This window comes from Channa argus, chromosome 11, assembly GCF_033026475.1.
Source record: "Channa argus isolate prfri chromosome 11, Channa argus male v1.0, whole genome shotgun sequence".
Classification (NCBI taxonomy): Eukaryota; Metazoa; Chordata; class Actinopteri; order Anabantiformes; family Channidae; genus Channa; species Channa argus.
The window spans coordinates 17062873-17077155 of NC_090207.1; the positions used below are offsets into that span (position 1 = coordinate 17062873).

The 14283-nt window shown below is 42.6% G+C and overlaps 1 protein-coding gene across 12 annotated transcripts in view; it reads right to left on the minus strand.

The window, feature by feature from the left end:
• Nucleotides 1-94: 94 nt before the first annotated feature.
• mctp1a (multiple C2 domains, transmembrane 1a) overlaps nt 95-14283 on the minus strand; it is a 129979-nt gene continuing 115790 nt past the window's right edge. For all 12 annotated transcript variants that reach the window (XM_067520727.1, XM_067520728.1, XM_067520724.1 and 9 more), the window contains 4 exons: nt 11208-11317; nt 10337-10446; nt 10018-10115; nt 95-3111 (listed from right to left, as the gene is read on the minus strand). In XM_067520727.1, coding sequence (XP_067376828.1) covers nt 3040-3111; nt 10018-10115; nt 10337-10446; nt 11208-11317 — 390 coding nt within the window. In that variant the 3' untranslated portion in view covers nt 95-3039. The remainder of the gene's footprint in view (nt 3112-10017; nt 10116-10336; nt 10447-11207; nt 11318-14283) is intronic.

The following is a 14283-nucleotide window of genomic DNA, read 5'->3' on the forward strand; positions in this document are numbered from 1 at the left end:
TAGTTGGTCAAGACAGTATATTTCCTTTCCTGCTACTAGTGAATGCTTATAAATGAATAGGTCAATTCATGAAAACACACTTTGCACTAATCCAGACACTGAAGATGATAAAAATATTTAATCTCATGTTTTTTTTTCCAAATAAGCAACATACATTAGATGCATTTCATTTCTCAAACCAGAAATATACATCATATTTTCTTTTGCCATATGAAGATGATATCACAGGCAGGCAATGTTGCAGGCGGAAACAGACAGATTTTAGAAAATGAGGCAGGCATACATCTACTGTACAAGATCACCAGGCCATCAACAGGCATACTGTATAAAATACAACCATAAAATAATAAGTAGTTAGATAACTACAATATCATTTTAAAAATAATCTCAATTTAACTGCAATTAAAAGTGCTATTTTTCCTTTACCGCTGTCAGTCTAATACATTCCTTTATATAATTCACTTTCTCTACATCATACAAAATGAAAACTTTGGTTTGCTTGCAAACAGAGCCAAAACCAAATAATAAATGACCAAAAAAAGGAGGGTGTTTAAATGCAATACCACACAAAAGTCACCACAATGGCCTGTAAAATGACTACACACGGTAGTAGACATATACAGTACATATCAGGTATTCAAACAGTCCCTTCAGGCATTATAAAAAGCCATCCTTCATAGCCACAGAGAGTGTTTGTTGAGGAGGCTATAACTAGTCTGTGATGCTGCTCTTGGGGGACTGTCTGTTATTGTCTTTCAAGTGGATTCCTCAAACAACAAAACAAAATCAATGGCCCTCTGGAGTGACGGATCCAAGCCTGTTGATATTTAAGCATGGAGATGGATGGGTAAAGAGGGAGGAAGCAGGCGATGGCAAGCAGGCAGTCAGACAGGGCGAGAGGATGACAACATGGCAGAGGAGAGCTCTATTTTCAGTGGGGAAGGGCTTTAGAGTAATAAAGATAGACAGACAGATATCCAGACATGAACAAAACGACAAAGGGGGGGAAAGGGAACAAAAACACAAGGAGGTTCGGGGCGGGGGGTGTGAGCATGGATCAGTAGGATGAGAGGAGACCTTCTCAAACATAGCCTGAGCTGTGATCTTTCAACAGATGCTCAGCGAGAAGCCCAAGAGACCGTCCCTTCAGACAGGGTCGCAACCCCGGTTGCTGACGAATGGGTGAACCACAGAGAGTAAACGGAGAGAAGGAAGATGGAAAGAAGGATCTGAAATAGCATAAAACACACATATCTACACACACCCCTCCATCCCTGACATCTCAGGCCTAAGTCCCCTCAGACTCTGGTCTTGTCACTCAGCAACTTGCTGCTAATCTAGCTAGCAAACCACTGTTCCAGCAAACCCCACAGTAAATAGCTGCTGCTACGTCTCCTGCACCACATGCGCTCACACAATTGAATCTACGCATCAGCCTACAGCTGCAGGGGAGATACAACTGTAACAGACACCAACACTCAGAAAAGCAATGTGTCTTTTGATTGCATGAATGTGTATACGCAAACACTCTTACATACACAGTTCACATACACAAGCCTCTGTCAGTGGCAGATCAAAGTTGAGCTGTGGGCACAGGAGGTGGGGCAGATGGAGAGGGCGGCCAGCTTGGGGCACAACATCACAGAGAGCATATTTGTGTTTGTGCCTGAGAGGGAGACAGAATGTGCCTGCTCAAATGGGATGTTATGTATTTATGTGAACGCAGGCAGATACAGTATGCGTACGCAAGCAGTGTATTCACATGAGAGGATTTTTTTCTTTTGCATTGTGTCTGCATGCATGCTTGTGTGTGTGTGTGTGTGAATGCCTTCTTGTTTGGCCATCTAGGAAAACACACAGAGAGATGAGAGGAAAGGAGACCAGCCTTTCAAACAAGATTAGGACTGCTGCTGCCTAAAGGCCTGCCTGCCTGGTGACAATCTGCAAAGACTGGGTGACATCTTTATTAACGCGCTGAGAGCAGAAGGCCCAGTCTGCTGCACCTCCTGAAACAGAGAGAAGGTCTGACTGCCTCTGCCTCTCTCACTGATTTACTGATAGAGATTTCGACATGTTTTTATAGGGTTAAATGAGTCTACAATAAAGTTATCTGGGCATTTAACAGTGACACTGTTTGGGGCATAACACCAATTTAGTAATACTTCACAGCATTGTTCTTTTTCCTCTGGGCACTATTTACTGATCATTATGTAATCACAATCACACTTTTCAGAACACTAAACTAATGCAAGTGTCCACGGTTTTATTTTTTATTTTTTTGGAGTCTGAAACACAGGCCGATACCACCACAAGCCTTGGGCCTGTTAGTCCAATTTTGTGTTTGTGTAAAAAGACATATCTGGAGGCTACCACCATAATTGCTAATCAGCTTGGCTGGCTGAGTTAAATGCAGACAATCCAAATTACTACCAATGAACACATCATTACATCATCCAAGAGTCAGGGGAACTAAATATACTTCAGTAAAAAAATAATAAAAAATATAAACATATTACCAAAATCATAATATACAAAATGAGCTTAAGCAATTTTGTTGATGCTCAATGTTTGTAAAAATAACGTGGAATAAACGTGGAATTGCTGAATATCTTAGGATATTGAGAATTATTCAAATTTGTTTTACAGATTGTGTAACACGTAACAAAAGTGTTCTGAGCTGTTAAATCGTTGACAGAAGAAATGAGAAGAGTGGCTCACATGGCTGAGGTCATTCCATCCATCCATCCATCCATCCATCCCAACTTTCTTTTAAAATCAAAAGCGTTAATGCCGATGAGAATAGCTAATATTTCTTACTTTGTTTCATACAAAAATTACACTTCAGGAAACTCTACTGTACATCATGAATAATTAAAGAGAGAACAAGGGTTTAAGTGGGAGGAAACTGGAAAGAAATATAGGAAGTATAGATGAGCCATGCTGGTCCAGTGCAGTGTTCCTCTGTTCCTCTGTGTCCAGTAAAGGACCAAAAGAAGAAATGTGGAGAAGAGAGAGGAGTTGGTGGGTGGACACAGTCATCTACCCGGGGTTGTTTTTCTTCCTTTTATTTGGACTGGGATTGGGATCCAGTTTAAGCTCTCGGTACTGCACCTGTTAAAACACATAGAAACACCCATGCACGCACGCACACACACACACACAAACACACACACCACCCGGTCAGGTGGAAAGAGCAAAGGATGCTTGAATAGCACAGAAACCCTCCAGAGGCTCTCTGAGTCCAGCTGTGTGGAACAGTGGCCTCAGGGAAGGGATTACACACTGATTACAACACGCACGCATGTGCGCACACACATAGAGCCACATAAAGACACACATATACACTGTTCCAAGCTCTAAATACACTCATGCTTGTGCAAAGATGCACACAGATATACACAAACATACGTATTTCCACAGATGTGGAACAGTGGCCTAAGGGAAGGATCACATAAACAAACACGGAACAGGGCAAGGGCTCATGGGAAGGCTTGGATTGACAACAGAGTCATCTCTGCATGGCAAGATGGAGAGGCGAGAGAGGGCAGAGTGAGGAAAGGAGAGAAGACGCAAAGGAAAGAAAGTAGGTAAAGACAAATCTGTAACTCCAATGTCTGTGTTTAGCTGTTAGTTATAGTTAATAAATATCAACACAACACTGATCATGTAGCCTGATCTGTACTGTACCATAGATAGATAGCTCGATCGATAGATATGCTTATCCTGTGAGTTCAGGGTCGCCACAGTGGATCATTTGTCCTCATGTTGATTTGGCACAGTTTTTACCCAGGATGCCCTTTCTAACGTACCCCTCCCCAATTTCGTCTGGGCTTGGGACCGGCACTGCACGGCTGTGGATGGGGACGGACAGTTGGGGGCTCAGTCTCTTGCCCAGAGACACTTCAACATGTATAATTAGACATAATAGAAAATCACTGACTCTCTCTTCAAGTGTTGCTGAATAAAGAGCCAACTATGAAAATCAAGCTTCTTACTTACTTCTTTGACAAAAACCCAAACATCCTATTGGATGTTTGGGTTTTAGGATTTTATATAAAAAATTAGAAAAAGACTATTCCTCCAGTCACTTTTAAATTAATAAACCAGCAGGGGGATTTGATCTTACTGGGACAGTTATTCCCAGTTTTCATACTAAACTAAGCTAACCAGTTTCATATTCAGTTACATATTCATGTAAGAACAAAAACACAAGACAAACATTTTTCACAATGTTAAAACCATTCGTTTAATTATAATATTTCCTCTGACATTGAATGTGTTAGTATATTTTTACCACAGACATTTTCATGGCAAATAGCCATCACTCTCAAATAGGTTGAGCATTCATCCTGAAAAAGTGTCTTTGCAAAGATGGTGAGCAAAGCTTAGAAAGAAACTGCTCTTAAGTGATGGACACTCAGACGCAACAGCATCACAGTAACTGAGCATCTACAACCAAAGATAGTCACTTTGACAGTCTCTTACTTTCAGATGTACACACACACACACACACACACACACAAATTCAGTTGCTAGCCTAGATAGATTCAAGACACTGACAAGCAGTAGCCACTGAATCAGAATACTAATAGAAAAAAAGAAAAGATTTAACAGTCACAGCACCAAAGAGCCAGTATCGTCTGTGGGATCCCTCCGAGGCTGATGTACTGTAGGCTACTCTGCCTGTCTGACTGACTGACACCTTCTCTGATTCTCCAGGCAGGCAACAAACTGACGTCAATATGGTTTCTCTGTTCTGTCTTACGGTGGGTCTGTCTGCTGTGGACGAGAACAGTAGATTCTCTCAGCCTTTATCATCCTTCTACTGGTTTCCACTATTGCTTCGATGATGCCTTCCAGTATCCTCTGTCTGCAACCTACAAGACTTAGATGCAAACAGATGTATGTGTGTGTGTTGAAAAATACAGGCCCATACATACATACAGTATAAATACCAGCTTGTACACACACACACCTCCCATATCCCACACAACGACCTGCCAGCTTTGCAACATTAAAATCACATACACATTCACACAGTGTACACACACTCACGCATACAGTGGAACAATTCTGTTTCTCTGTCTCACAATGCTGATCTCCAATGTCCCGTTAAGTTGCTTACAGGGCGGTTGGGCCAGCATGTGTTCCTCTCTACGCCTCACTAGGCAGCCAGATTGTACTGATTCTAATCTGGATACTCCTTGCTGTCCACAAGGCAAACTAACATCCTACTAAACAGCTGTACAAATACAACTGGTTTGCAGGATACACAGAGAGAAAAGAGAGAATAGGAGATAATCTCAAAGTAATTCAGGTGAAGAAAACGAGGGAGAGAAGGAATGATGGGAAGTGAGAGAAATAAGGAACAGAAATAGACAGAAAGATGAAGAGAGGAAGGGCAGAGAGCGGGACAAACCAACAAAGAAAACAGAAGAGAAAACAATGAGAGCGCAGAAGAGATGGGGTGAGAGACACAACAAGATCTATGGACACATGGGTGGTGACAGATAGTGTTCTCATGTGGGTGTGGATCCCTCTATAGCCCTGCCAACTAAAGCAGACAACAGGAAAAAAACCCAGGGGACAGAAAGGGGGTTATATGGCCCCATCTGTGTGTATGTATTTGTGCAGTGGTAGTTTCATTAGGGGACCATCACAGTCCTGGCAGATTGCCCACGCTGACTGTGATCAATGACATGGATGAAGAAGTGAGTGAATGGTTCATCATGGGTAAGTATAGTAAGTATATGTAGCGTCAATACATGGAGGTACTGTATATGTGGTAGTGCCAATTAAATTCAAACAAATTCACAAAAATTCCATGTGAAACTTGGTCTCACTCACTGTTTTCAACGTACTTCAAACAAGCTATCATGCATCCAAAAGTAGGACAGGTATTGTGCAGGATCACTGGTTGTTAGTGGTGCTATTATATGGCCAAGCGCCTACAACAGCAAAAAGGAATACAGCAATTTAATTCTGCGTGTTGACATTCCTGTCCAAACAAAACTCTTTGTGAGTGTGTGCAAACAAAGAAAAGTTTGCATGTCAGTAGAAAGTAGGGTTTTTGTTTCTCAAGAAGAGTAGCGAAGGGAATCAACAAAAAGAAAAGTGCAGGGAAAAAAACAATATCTCAATCAAACAGGAGTTTCCCTGTGAAGAGCTGCCAGCAAGGAGAGATGGGGCTCGTGCGTCACAGGTTCCACCTTACAGGTGACAGGCCTGCCTGATGCTATACCCTTGGCTCCCTGCTCACCTCCGTAGTAACACACACACTACAATGCACACACACAGGCACCAAACCAATGCACACAACAAAAGCTAGTTAAAGTCAAAAACAGAAGAAAAGGCAAAGTAGGCGAGGAGAAAGTGGGACGTTAACAAAATAAAAGACACCAAAATTGGGTGAAAGTAAAAAGTGAAGTAATGCGGCAAGCACATAAGCAATTTGGTACACAAGTGTGAAGCTTAAAGGGAACATCGACAGGAGAGGCAGTGGGTAAAGACCCAGCGCTGCTCAAAGGCTGCTCCACCCTCGCTCCTCTCCTTTCCTTTCCCAAATGTTGACAGTACAAGTGCAAAACAGGCTTTGAAGTGTGCTCTGCTGAAGGGGCGCCGTGTACCGTGCATCGTGCTTCGTTTAACTGTTACCCACAAAGCATCCCGAGACCTGCTCCTCTCTCACTGCCTCTCATTCTCTCCCTCCCTCCCTCAACCTTTGACAGTGTTTTGATGATGCCAGTTTGGGCAGAAAGACAAGGTAAAACCATGATGGGTGACAATGAGCAAAATAAAAAAAAAGAAAAGGGGGGAAAAAAGTGAGCAGATCAATTCAATCAAAGAAGGCTTGAGAGCCACATTTTAATGATACTATGTTATTATGTTTTCCAGTTCTTTCCAGAGAGCATTAAATTCGGTGGTTTTCATCTCATGTGACACCTAACGGATCATAAGGGTTATTAAATGTTTCCAGGGAAACAGTAACGTGTGAGACAGCTGCAACTTGGAGGATTCAGCACTTGTATATTTTGTTGGGAACGAAAAGGCATGTCAAGGTGACATAATCCAGTGAGCAAAAGAGAAATCGCAACTTAAGGAAAGTTTGGTTCAGCAAATACTGAATAGTGACTAATTGCCCACTTGCAATAGATTGTTCAAATCTGTGAGGAAGGACAAAGCGAAGGAGACCTCCGTTAGATGTGAGTGATGGCATCTGGCAACGTTTCAACCTTTAACTATCCTGCCTTTGACCCCTGTATATCCAATGAGGTTTCATTCCCAACATAAATTTTGGCTAAAAATATTAACCTGACTACCCACTGTTCATTAGGCGCTAAATTGGAATTCATGCTTATTTTTGTAGCGGGGGTTTGATCCAGCTCCTTTACACCGATCATAAAGGGCCACTTGGCATGCTAATTGCCTTGGCCCTACTTATGCACTCCCTAGCTCACATGGCTAATGGTGTCGTAAAACATACTAGTGCGCTGACACCTCCCAAACGGCAGGTAGGGAATACTTAGCACTATAAAGGTGCTTGGATTGGCCTCGTTTAAGAAGACATGAAGGATTCTCTGAAAATGACCATAAAGTCAGCTTTTGCTAGTAAAAGATCCACACCAGATCCAAAGACTGTAAGCCAGAGAAGGGACAGTCACTCTTTCAAGCACACATGCACTACACAACGTGCCAGCCTTTAACATTGCTGCTCACACAGGGACATAATGATTTAAGTAAACTGTTCAGGTGGTAAAAGGGTAGGTCTGGTTGTTGAAGCTTCCATGCGCAACTGGGGACTTACTTTTTAAAAGGTGTTTGACAGCTGTTAGGGGCCCAGTGTCAGTGATTTGAGAAGCTTGGTTTCTAATACTAAAGCACCTTCCATGAGGTGTTGCTGCTAAATGCAAAGTTTTTTTATGTGCCATTTTTACGTACACTACAAAAAGACATAAAAGTTGAAAAAGTATGAGAGTCCTGTTCTACAGTTACTGTGTTGCTGTATAACTATGTATGTTAGGATAGACTGCGGGACGGTGTGGTTGCCCTTTGTATATAAAGTCATTAGAACCTCATCAGTTCTGGCTGCTCTAAAGCACCTCCAAATGATGCGGAACAGTACACTGAAGCAACCCCCAACCCACCTCAAATGCACTACTGCTGGGAGAGTGTGTGTGTGTGATTATCTATGTGTGTTAGGTCACATCGGGGCCCTGAAATAGCACATCATTAGTCATCCAGGGTGTCAGGCATAGTGGGCCCCTGCACCAATGCTAGTGGGTGCTATGGACACGTGCCTGTGAGGGGACGCTCCATTTGGACCCCAGCACTTCTCTGTATCATCTGAGAGCCTCAAGGGCTTAATCCCTACAGACGGATTTGACCCAGTAAGGTGGGGGCAGGCAATGAGGTGAACCCACAACCGGAGGCAGCGGCAGGCCGCACCACAGAGCAGAACGTTCTGCTCTGTTTTTAGCCAACGACTGCGGAGCAGGGTGTCTTCAGAGAAAAATAACTTTTGGATTCAGTGAAAAAGTGATCAGCAAGGGTCTTTATCAGCTGACTGAGCAGAGAAGTTAAATTCCCGTGACCTAAATACAAATAAGACTAGCACCCTCAAAATAATCAACCTAGCAATAACCAAGCAACTCTACTCTACTTGCATTTTCTGTGCTTATTCCTCTTCCTGTTTCTCCACTTCCATCCCTACTTTTTCTCCTGTGATATCTAGTCTTACTCCTCTAGCCCCTGTGTTTCACTCTCATTACTTGGTAAGCCTCCAAACTGACACTGAAACCTGGCAACAATTACCATTCCAACAGCTGCAGCAATGGCCATTACAGTAGCACTTACTACAATATTATTTCTACAGTAGGAACAACTCCAGTAGCATGGGCACCAAACCAGATCAGCATGTCTGCCCACATCTTCCCTAGCCAGCAGGCGCTCATTAGGGGCCTTGTAAAGGCTGCATACCTGCCAGGTCTGGGCCCCTCCACCTCCAGGCACCAGGTGCGTAAGGTGGCTGCACAAGAGGGGACAGCTTGGGCTCATTTAAGCCGATGGATACCTGCTCTGGCCCCACAGCTGTAGTAGGCCCCAGTAAACTATGAAACTATAAAACTGCACGGGGGCCAAAACGGGGATTTAGAGACTTGGTTGAGGTGTATAGGGGAGCAAGGATTATGACCCTGTAAAGATGAAAGAACTCGAGGGGAAACGATCACAGAGGAAGTGTGTCAACGCTGATGTGGCAGTGGATTGGTTGTATCAGAGGAGCGGGGTCGCTCAGCTTCAATCTGCATGTGTGTGCGTGTATCTGTACATTCAAGTGTATTGAACTCTGCACAGCAGGTCTTAACGGCCACAGCGAACACCATCGGTACTGGATAACACAATGACTTTCACAAGCTGCTGCTTAATTGCAGTTTAAATTGCAATTTGTACTGCACAGCACAGCATGGTACAGTTACAGATACTGTGAATTTACATTCAGAAACAGATCTACACACCTAAAGTTTATTTCACCTAACAAAGCATCTGTAGTGTTCATGCACAAAGTTAATCTGATCCCATGGTTAATGTAGAAGCAAAACCGCATGGGGCAGGTTAAACTGTTGGTTTAAACTCCATTTCAATTACTAGCATTGCTGGGAAACAACAGCTAACTGTAATTGTGTGTGAGTGTATATTTATGGAGTCAATCAACCCAGTTCCATGCTGGACACTAAGCTCACTTAACCTTGTTATCTTATTACACAGCCCCAGCTATGTATGTGGAAATTGAATTAGACTAGGAAGGTATTAATAGGAAAGCACAGAAACAATGTTAAAACAGTTAAATGTCTGCATGACTCAAAGAATGGATAGTCAGTTCAGCCTGCATTAAAAATACAACACCGTAGGGCCACCAGGTGAAGGGAAGAAAAGAGGAGCCCTAACCCTTGCCCATGTCTGGAACTGACAGATAGGCTGTCGAAAATATTAGACAAAGATGAAAGTGGAAAGTTCACCCACCACTTGTACATCTGAGGGCACTCTGGACAGAAAGTCTAGCAGCTCATTGTTGTCAATGGTGTAAGGGTCTCGCAGTTTCTTGGTAAATTTATTCACCCCTATATTAAGAAAAACGATGGGACAGTTGGGGGAAGAGTTGAGAAAAGAGGTACATATCAGCACACTGTTAAAGCTTTTATGGGTATCGTACGGTCAGTTTGGTTCTCTCATTACAATACATAAAGTAACATCATTAAGACTTGCAAATCATACGCTCTTAATAGAATTCTTTGCACTTACGTTCTATTTTGTGCATTACAACTTTTTGACATTAGCTCACCCCAAGCCAACACAATGTATCGTAGAGGGATGAAGTAGACGATGGTGGTGGCCACTCCGAGAGCCACGATGGCCAGCCAGCTTAAGAAAGGCACAGTCCAGTTAAAGGTGCTGCAAATAGAGGAAAAATAGTAACTTTAAAAGATGTGAGACATGGAAAAGCTGAGTCCAGCCAGATATACGGAGAAAGAATATAAAAAGTCAGTGAGGGCATTTTAATACTTTTTCTATCCAGACAAGCTGATTGGGACACTGCTGAACTACAAATTCATCACACTGGATCTGTGCAGAAGGAAAATACATTCAACCAGAGTGTTACGGGTCACCATTCCACGGTGTAAATAGTCTATGACTCAATACAATTCACACTATTTAATCAGTAAAATGCTTTTAACTTTACAGAGGTACAGGTCACAAATGTTTCAGTTTTGATTTAAACTGGTTTTACCTGCAAATGAAAAAGAACCCAAAGCCTGACTCTTTTTTACTTTTACTTTCAAATCAAAATAATTTTCTGCTTCCGTTTGCTTTGTATGTATCTAGGTGAAGGTGAGGGTGGCTGTGTAGGCAGGCCTTTACAGCAAATAAACAGTTTTGTGTCTGTGTGTGCATGTGCATTAAGGTGCTTTAATTCAATGTTTAGATGATTTAGTTAAGAGGTCAGACGGGGTTTAGTCAGTTGTGATGGACAGACAGCCTCTGTTTTTGTATCCAGGGTTCAGTGTCACGCTGGCAGAGCAGCACTGAGTTATACTCAGGCTGGCAAGGGGAAGCGGGGGAACTTGGCATTGCAAAAAAATGAAATAAAAATACAGGGACGTGCAGAGGGGAGCGGAGCAGGCCGGGTGCCGAGGAGTGGACTTGCGACTCACTTTTTTATCCTCTCCCCATAGGAGGCCACTTCATCCAGTGCATTCTGCACACTGATGCACACGTCCTGAATGGCATAAAGCTTGTTCATGAAGCCCTTTCTCTCCGAGTCCTGGAAGAGGACAGATAGAGATGTAGGCGAGGGAGGGAAAAAAGTGAGTGTGGGAGAAAGAGGGAAAGTGAGACAGAGAAGAGATGAGAGGAGAAAGAGTAGAAAAAAGACAGGAGCTGGTTGCCAAATCACCAGATATTCTGCCTGAACTGATGGAGTGCATCAATGGAGATAAAAGTCGGCAGAACAAATCAAAATGTTTTCCTTCTTACAAAGGCTCACATAGGAAAATTTGAATATTTGAATAGAGAGAGAAAATTAAACAGAAAACCAACTCCATACATCAATCTTTGGGTGGGTGCTCTTTCTCTCGATCTCTCTCTCTGCAGCCAAGCCAGCTAGGAAGACCAGGCATAGCAGAGCCCTCTTTTGTTCTGCTGGCTGCCACACTGGGATGTCGTCACTGGGCATGACGTCATTACAATCCTTAATAACGCCATCACCTACCATGAAGAGTTCTTTTCCTTTTCAAACTTTGATGGCTGAGAACTTTAGAATATTGTGAAGGGAGGGGGGACCAAAATATACAAGAAGACCCCCATTTACTGAAACAAAGTGTAGAATTTAAGAGGTCATGCAACAGTCAATCAGGAACACGATGGATGTGGACAGAATGAGGTGACAGAGTAATCGAGTGCCACTGGTTGAGTGAGGACATCAACACGCAGACTGGTTGTGCCTAGCTGTGATTGGTGGGCATGCTTTGGAGACAAAAGGAAGGCATAACAAGAAGAGGACGACTAATACAAAGAGAACATTTTAATGTCCAGTGCTACCAACTTGGATCATCATTTTAGAGTAGCATACCAGGGGAAGACTTTTATTATAGTATCATCTAGTTCCAGCACATTGCTGGCATATGGACAACAGTAGACATTATTCTTCTTGCTTACAGAGTGACAATAAGTTTATGTCTTTCATAGCTCATATTTTTTAAGTAAATGATATTTGCTAAACACAATAAAAAATTGCCAGAAACCTTCACAGTCAACAAAACATATGAAAAGTATTAGCAAAACCAAACTTTAATTGCCACCAAATATTTTTCTTTTATTAATGATACTTTTTACTTATTTTTGTTATTAATGAAGATGGACATACATTTTTAGATTAGAGAGATAAAACTCTGAGTAATCCTTAGCATTATACCTAAAGAAGACAGTGAAGTGGTCAAAGACATGAAACCAACAGGACCCCTGAGGCATTTACCAAATTTTGCTCCTTAAGGCCAGCCCCCCCACCTCACCACAAACCTCCCATTGAGACCCCAAACACCCCCCTCTCCCCGTTCAAACCCACCCTCTTCTTTTTGCTCTCCATCCAGGATCAGATAATGTGAAAAATGAACCATGGAGCAGTCAGGCAGACCACATGGCCTCCCCAGCAAAACCACACAAGACAAATAGATATAATTAGACAGCGTCCCTGGGTTATTTTTCTTCGCAAATATTTTACAAGACTCTTTTTCTTTCTTCCTCCCTCTCTCCTCCTCCTCCTCTTCATCCTTTCCTCTGAGTCCATCTGTTTTTCATTGCTCACTCAAACAAATCTCAGAATGCAGAGTCTATTGTACTGGGCTGGGTTAGGACGAGCTGAGCCGGGCTCGGCTGGGTCATGTCGTTTTATTTTCGGGGCCGGACTCATGGGAGAGTGATTGAGGGCCAGGGGAGTGGTGTGAGAGAGCAGGCGGGGGTGGAGAGGAAAGATCAGAGTTCATCAGAGTATAAACCATTGCCACATGCCCCTCGGACTGAGGTCTGACTCCTATTTCCTGTCTTCAAACACAGCTCAGGGAGGCAGGAGGTAGCAATAACAGAGAGGGCCACAGAGAGCCTTGTTTTCCCAGCTTCTCCACACACTACGTACATATGGAGCCAGGCAACCTGTTCGTATAATGGAATTTAATATGCACACACACATACACCATTCAGCTATTAGATAGGGTTGATCTGCACACCTGGTCTTGCTGTGTGACTACACAAATGATATCACATCTCGACACGGATTAGACAGTGAAGGCCTTTGAGTTTTACAAGCAGTTTCTTCCTTTACTGAGCAAATTTGTTTTAGACTTTAATATCATCACTGCATTCACACCGAAAGATGAGGAGAGAGGGCATTCATACATCACAGATAAGGTTAAAGGAAGCTATTTGTCAAATTTGGTATTTAACTAATAGGTGAAATATTTGATCGGGTAGGTAGGCTTTTTTAACACATACATTTACACATCTTCACAAGATCAGCTTCCAGATTCTGGCAATAGCAGGGTCTTTAAAAGAGACAAGGGGCCTGTATTTCCAGCTGTGTCTTCCTGTCTCAGGGAAACTAACTGGGTTTTTTTGGAGACCTGAAGGCAAGGCTAATAAAATGAATTTTGGGAGGCCTCTTGCTTTGACATGGCTACAGTTGCAAGTCATGTTAATGGTCAAAGTTTGCTACAAATCCCAGCACTTTTGACAACAGTGTTCTGATGAATGATGTCGTATGGCTTGAATCCTTCAGACAGACAGCGTAATAAGCCAGCCTAATGAGTTCAGCATCATGCATTTTATTATACTGAAACTGTAGGTTCAATGTAATGTTTTACGCTGACATGTTATAGTGCTAGTTCAGTCTGTGAACTAATAAATGTCATTGCAATTGGAACATTCATCCTTGATCATTTCATTTACTGTAAGACAGGCCTAAATTTACTATAGAAATGAATATTTTTCTGTCTGTTACACTCACCACATTTGCCTGTACATGAATTGTACAGCTGCACACTACCATGTGCAATTTCATTAACAACACTTCTGAGATTACACCTAAACATCTATGGCTTGCTTTTGACTTCAGTACATTTGATATAAGAAAAATGCATCAAACCAGGGATGCAAAATGGTATGCATGTGGTGAGCAGAAGTCAGCATGAACACTGTGACCAGTCTGTAGCTACAAGCCCCATACGCAGTAAGCTGTGA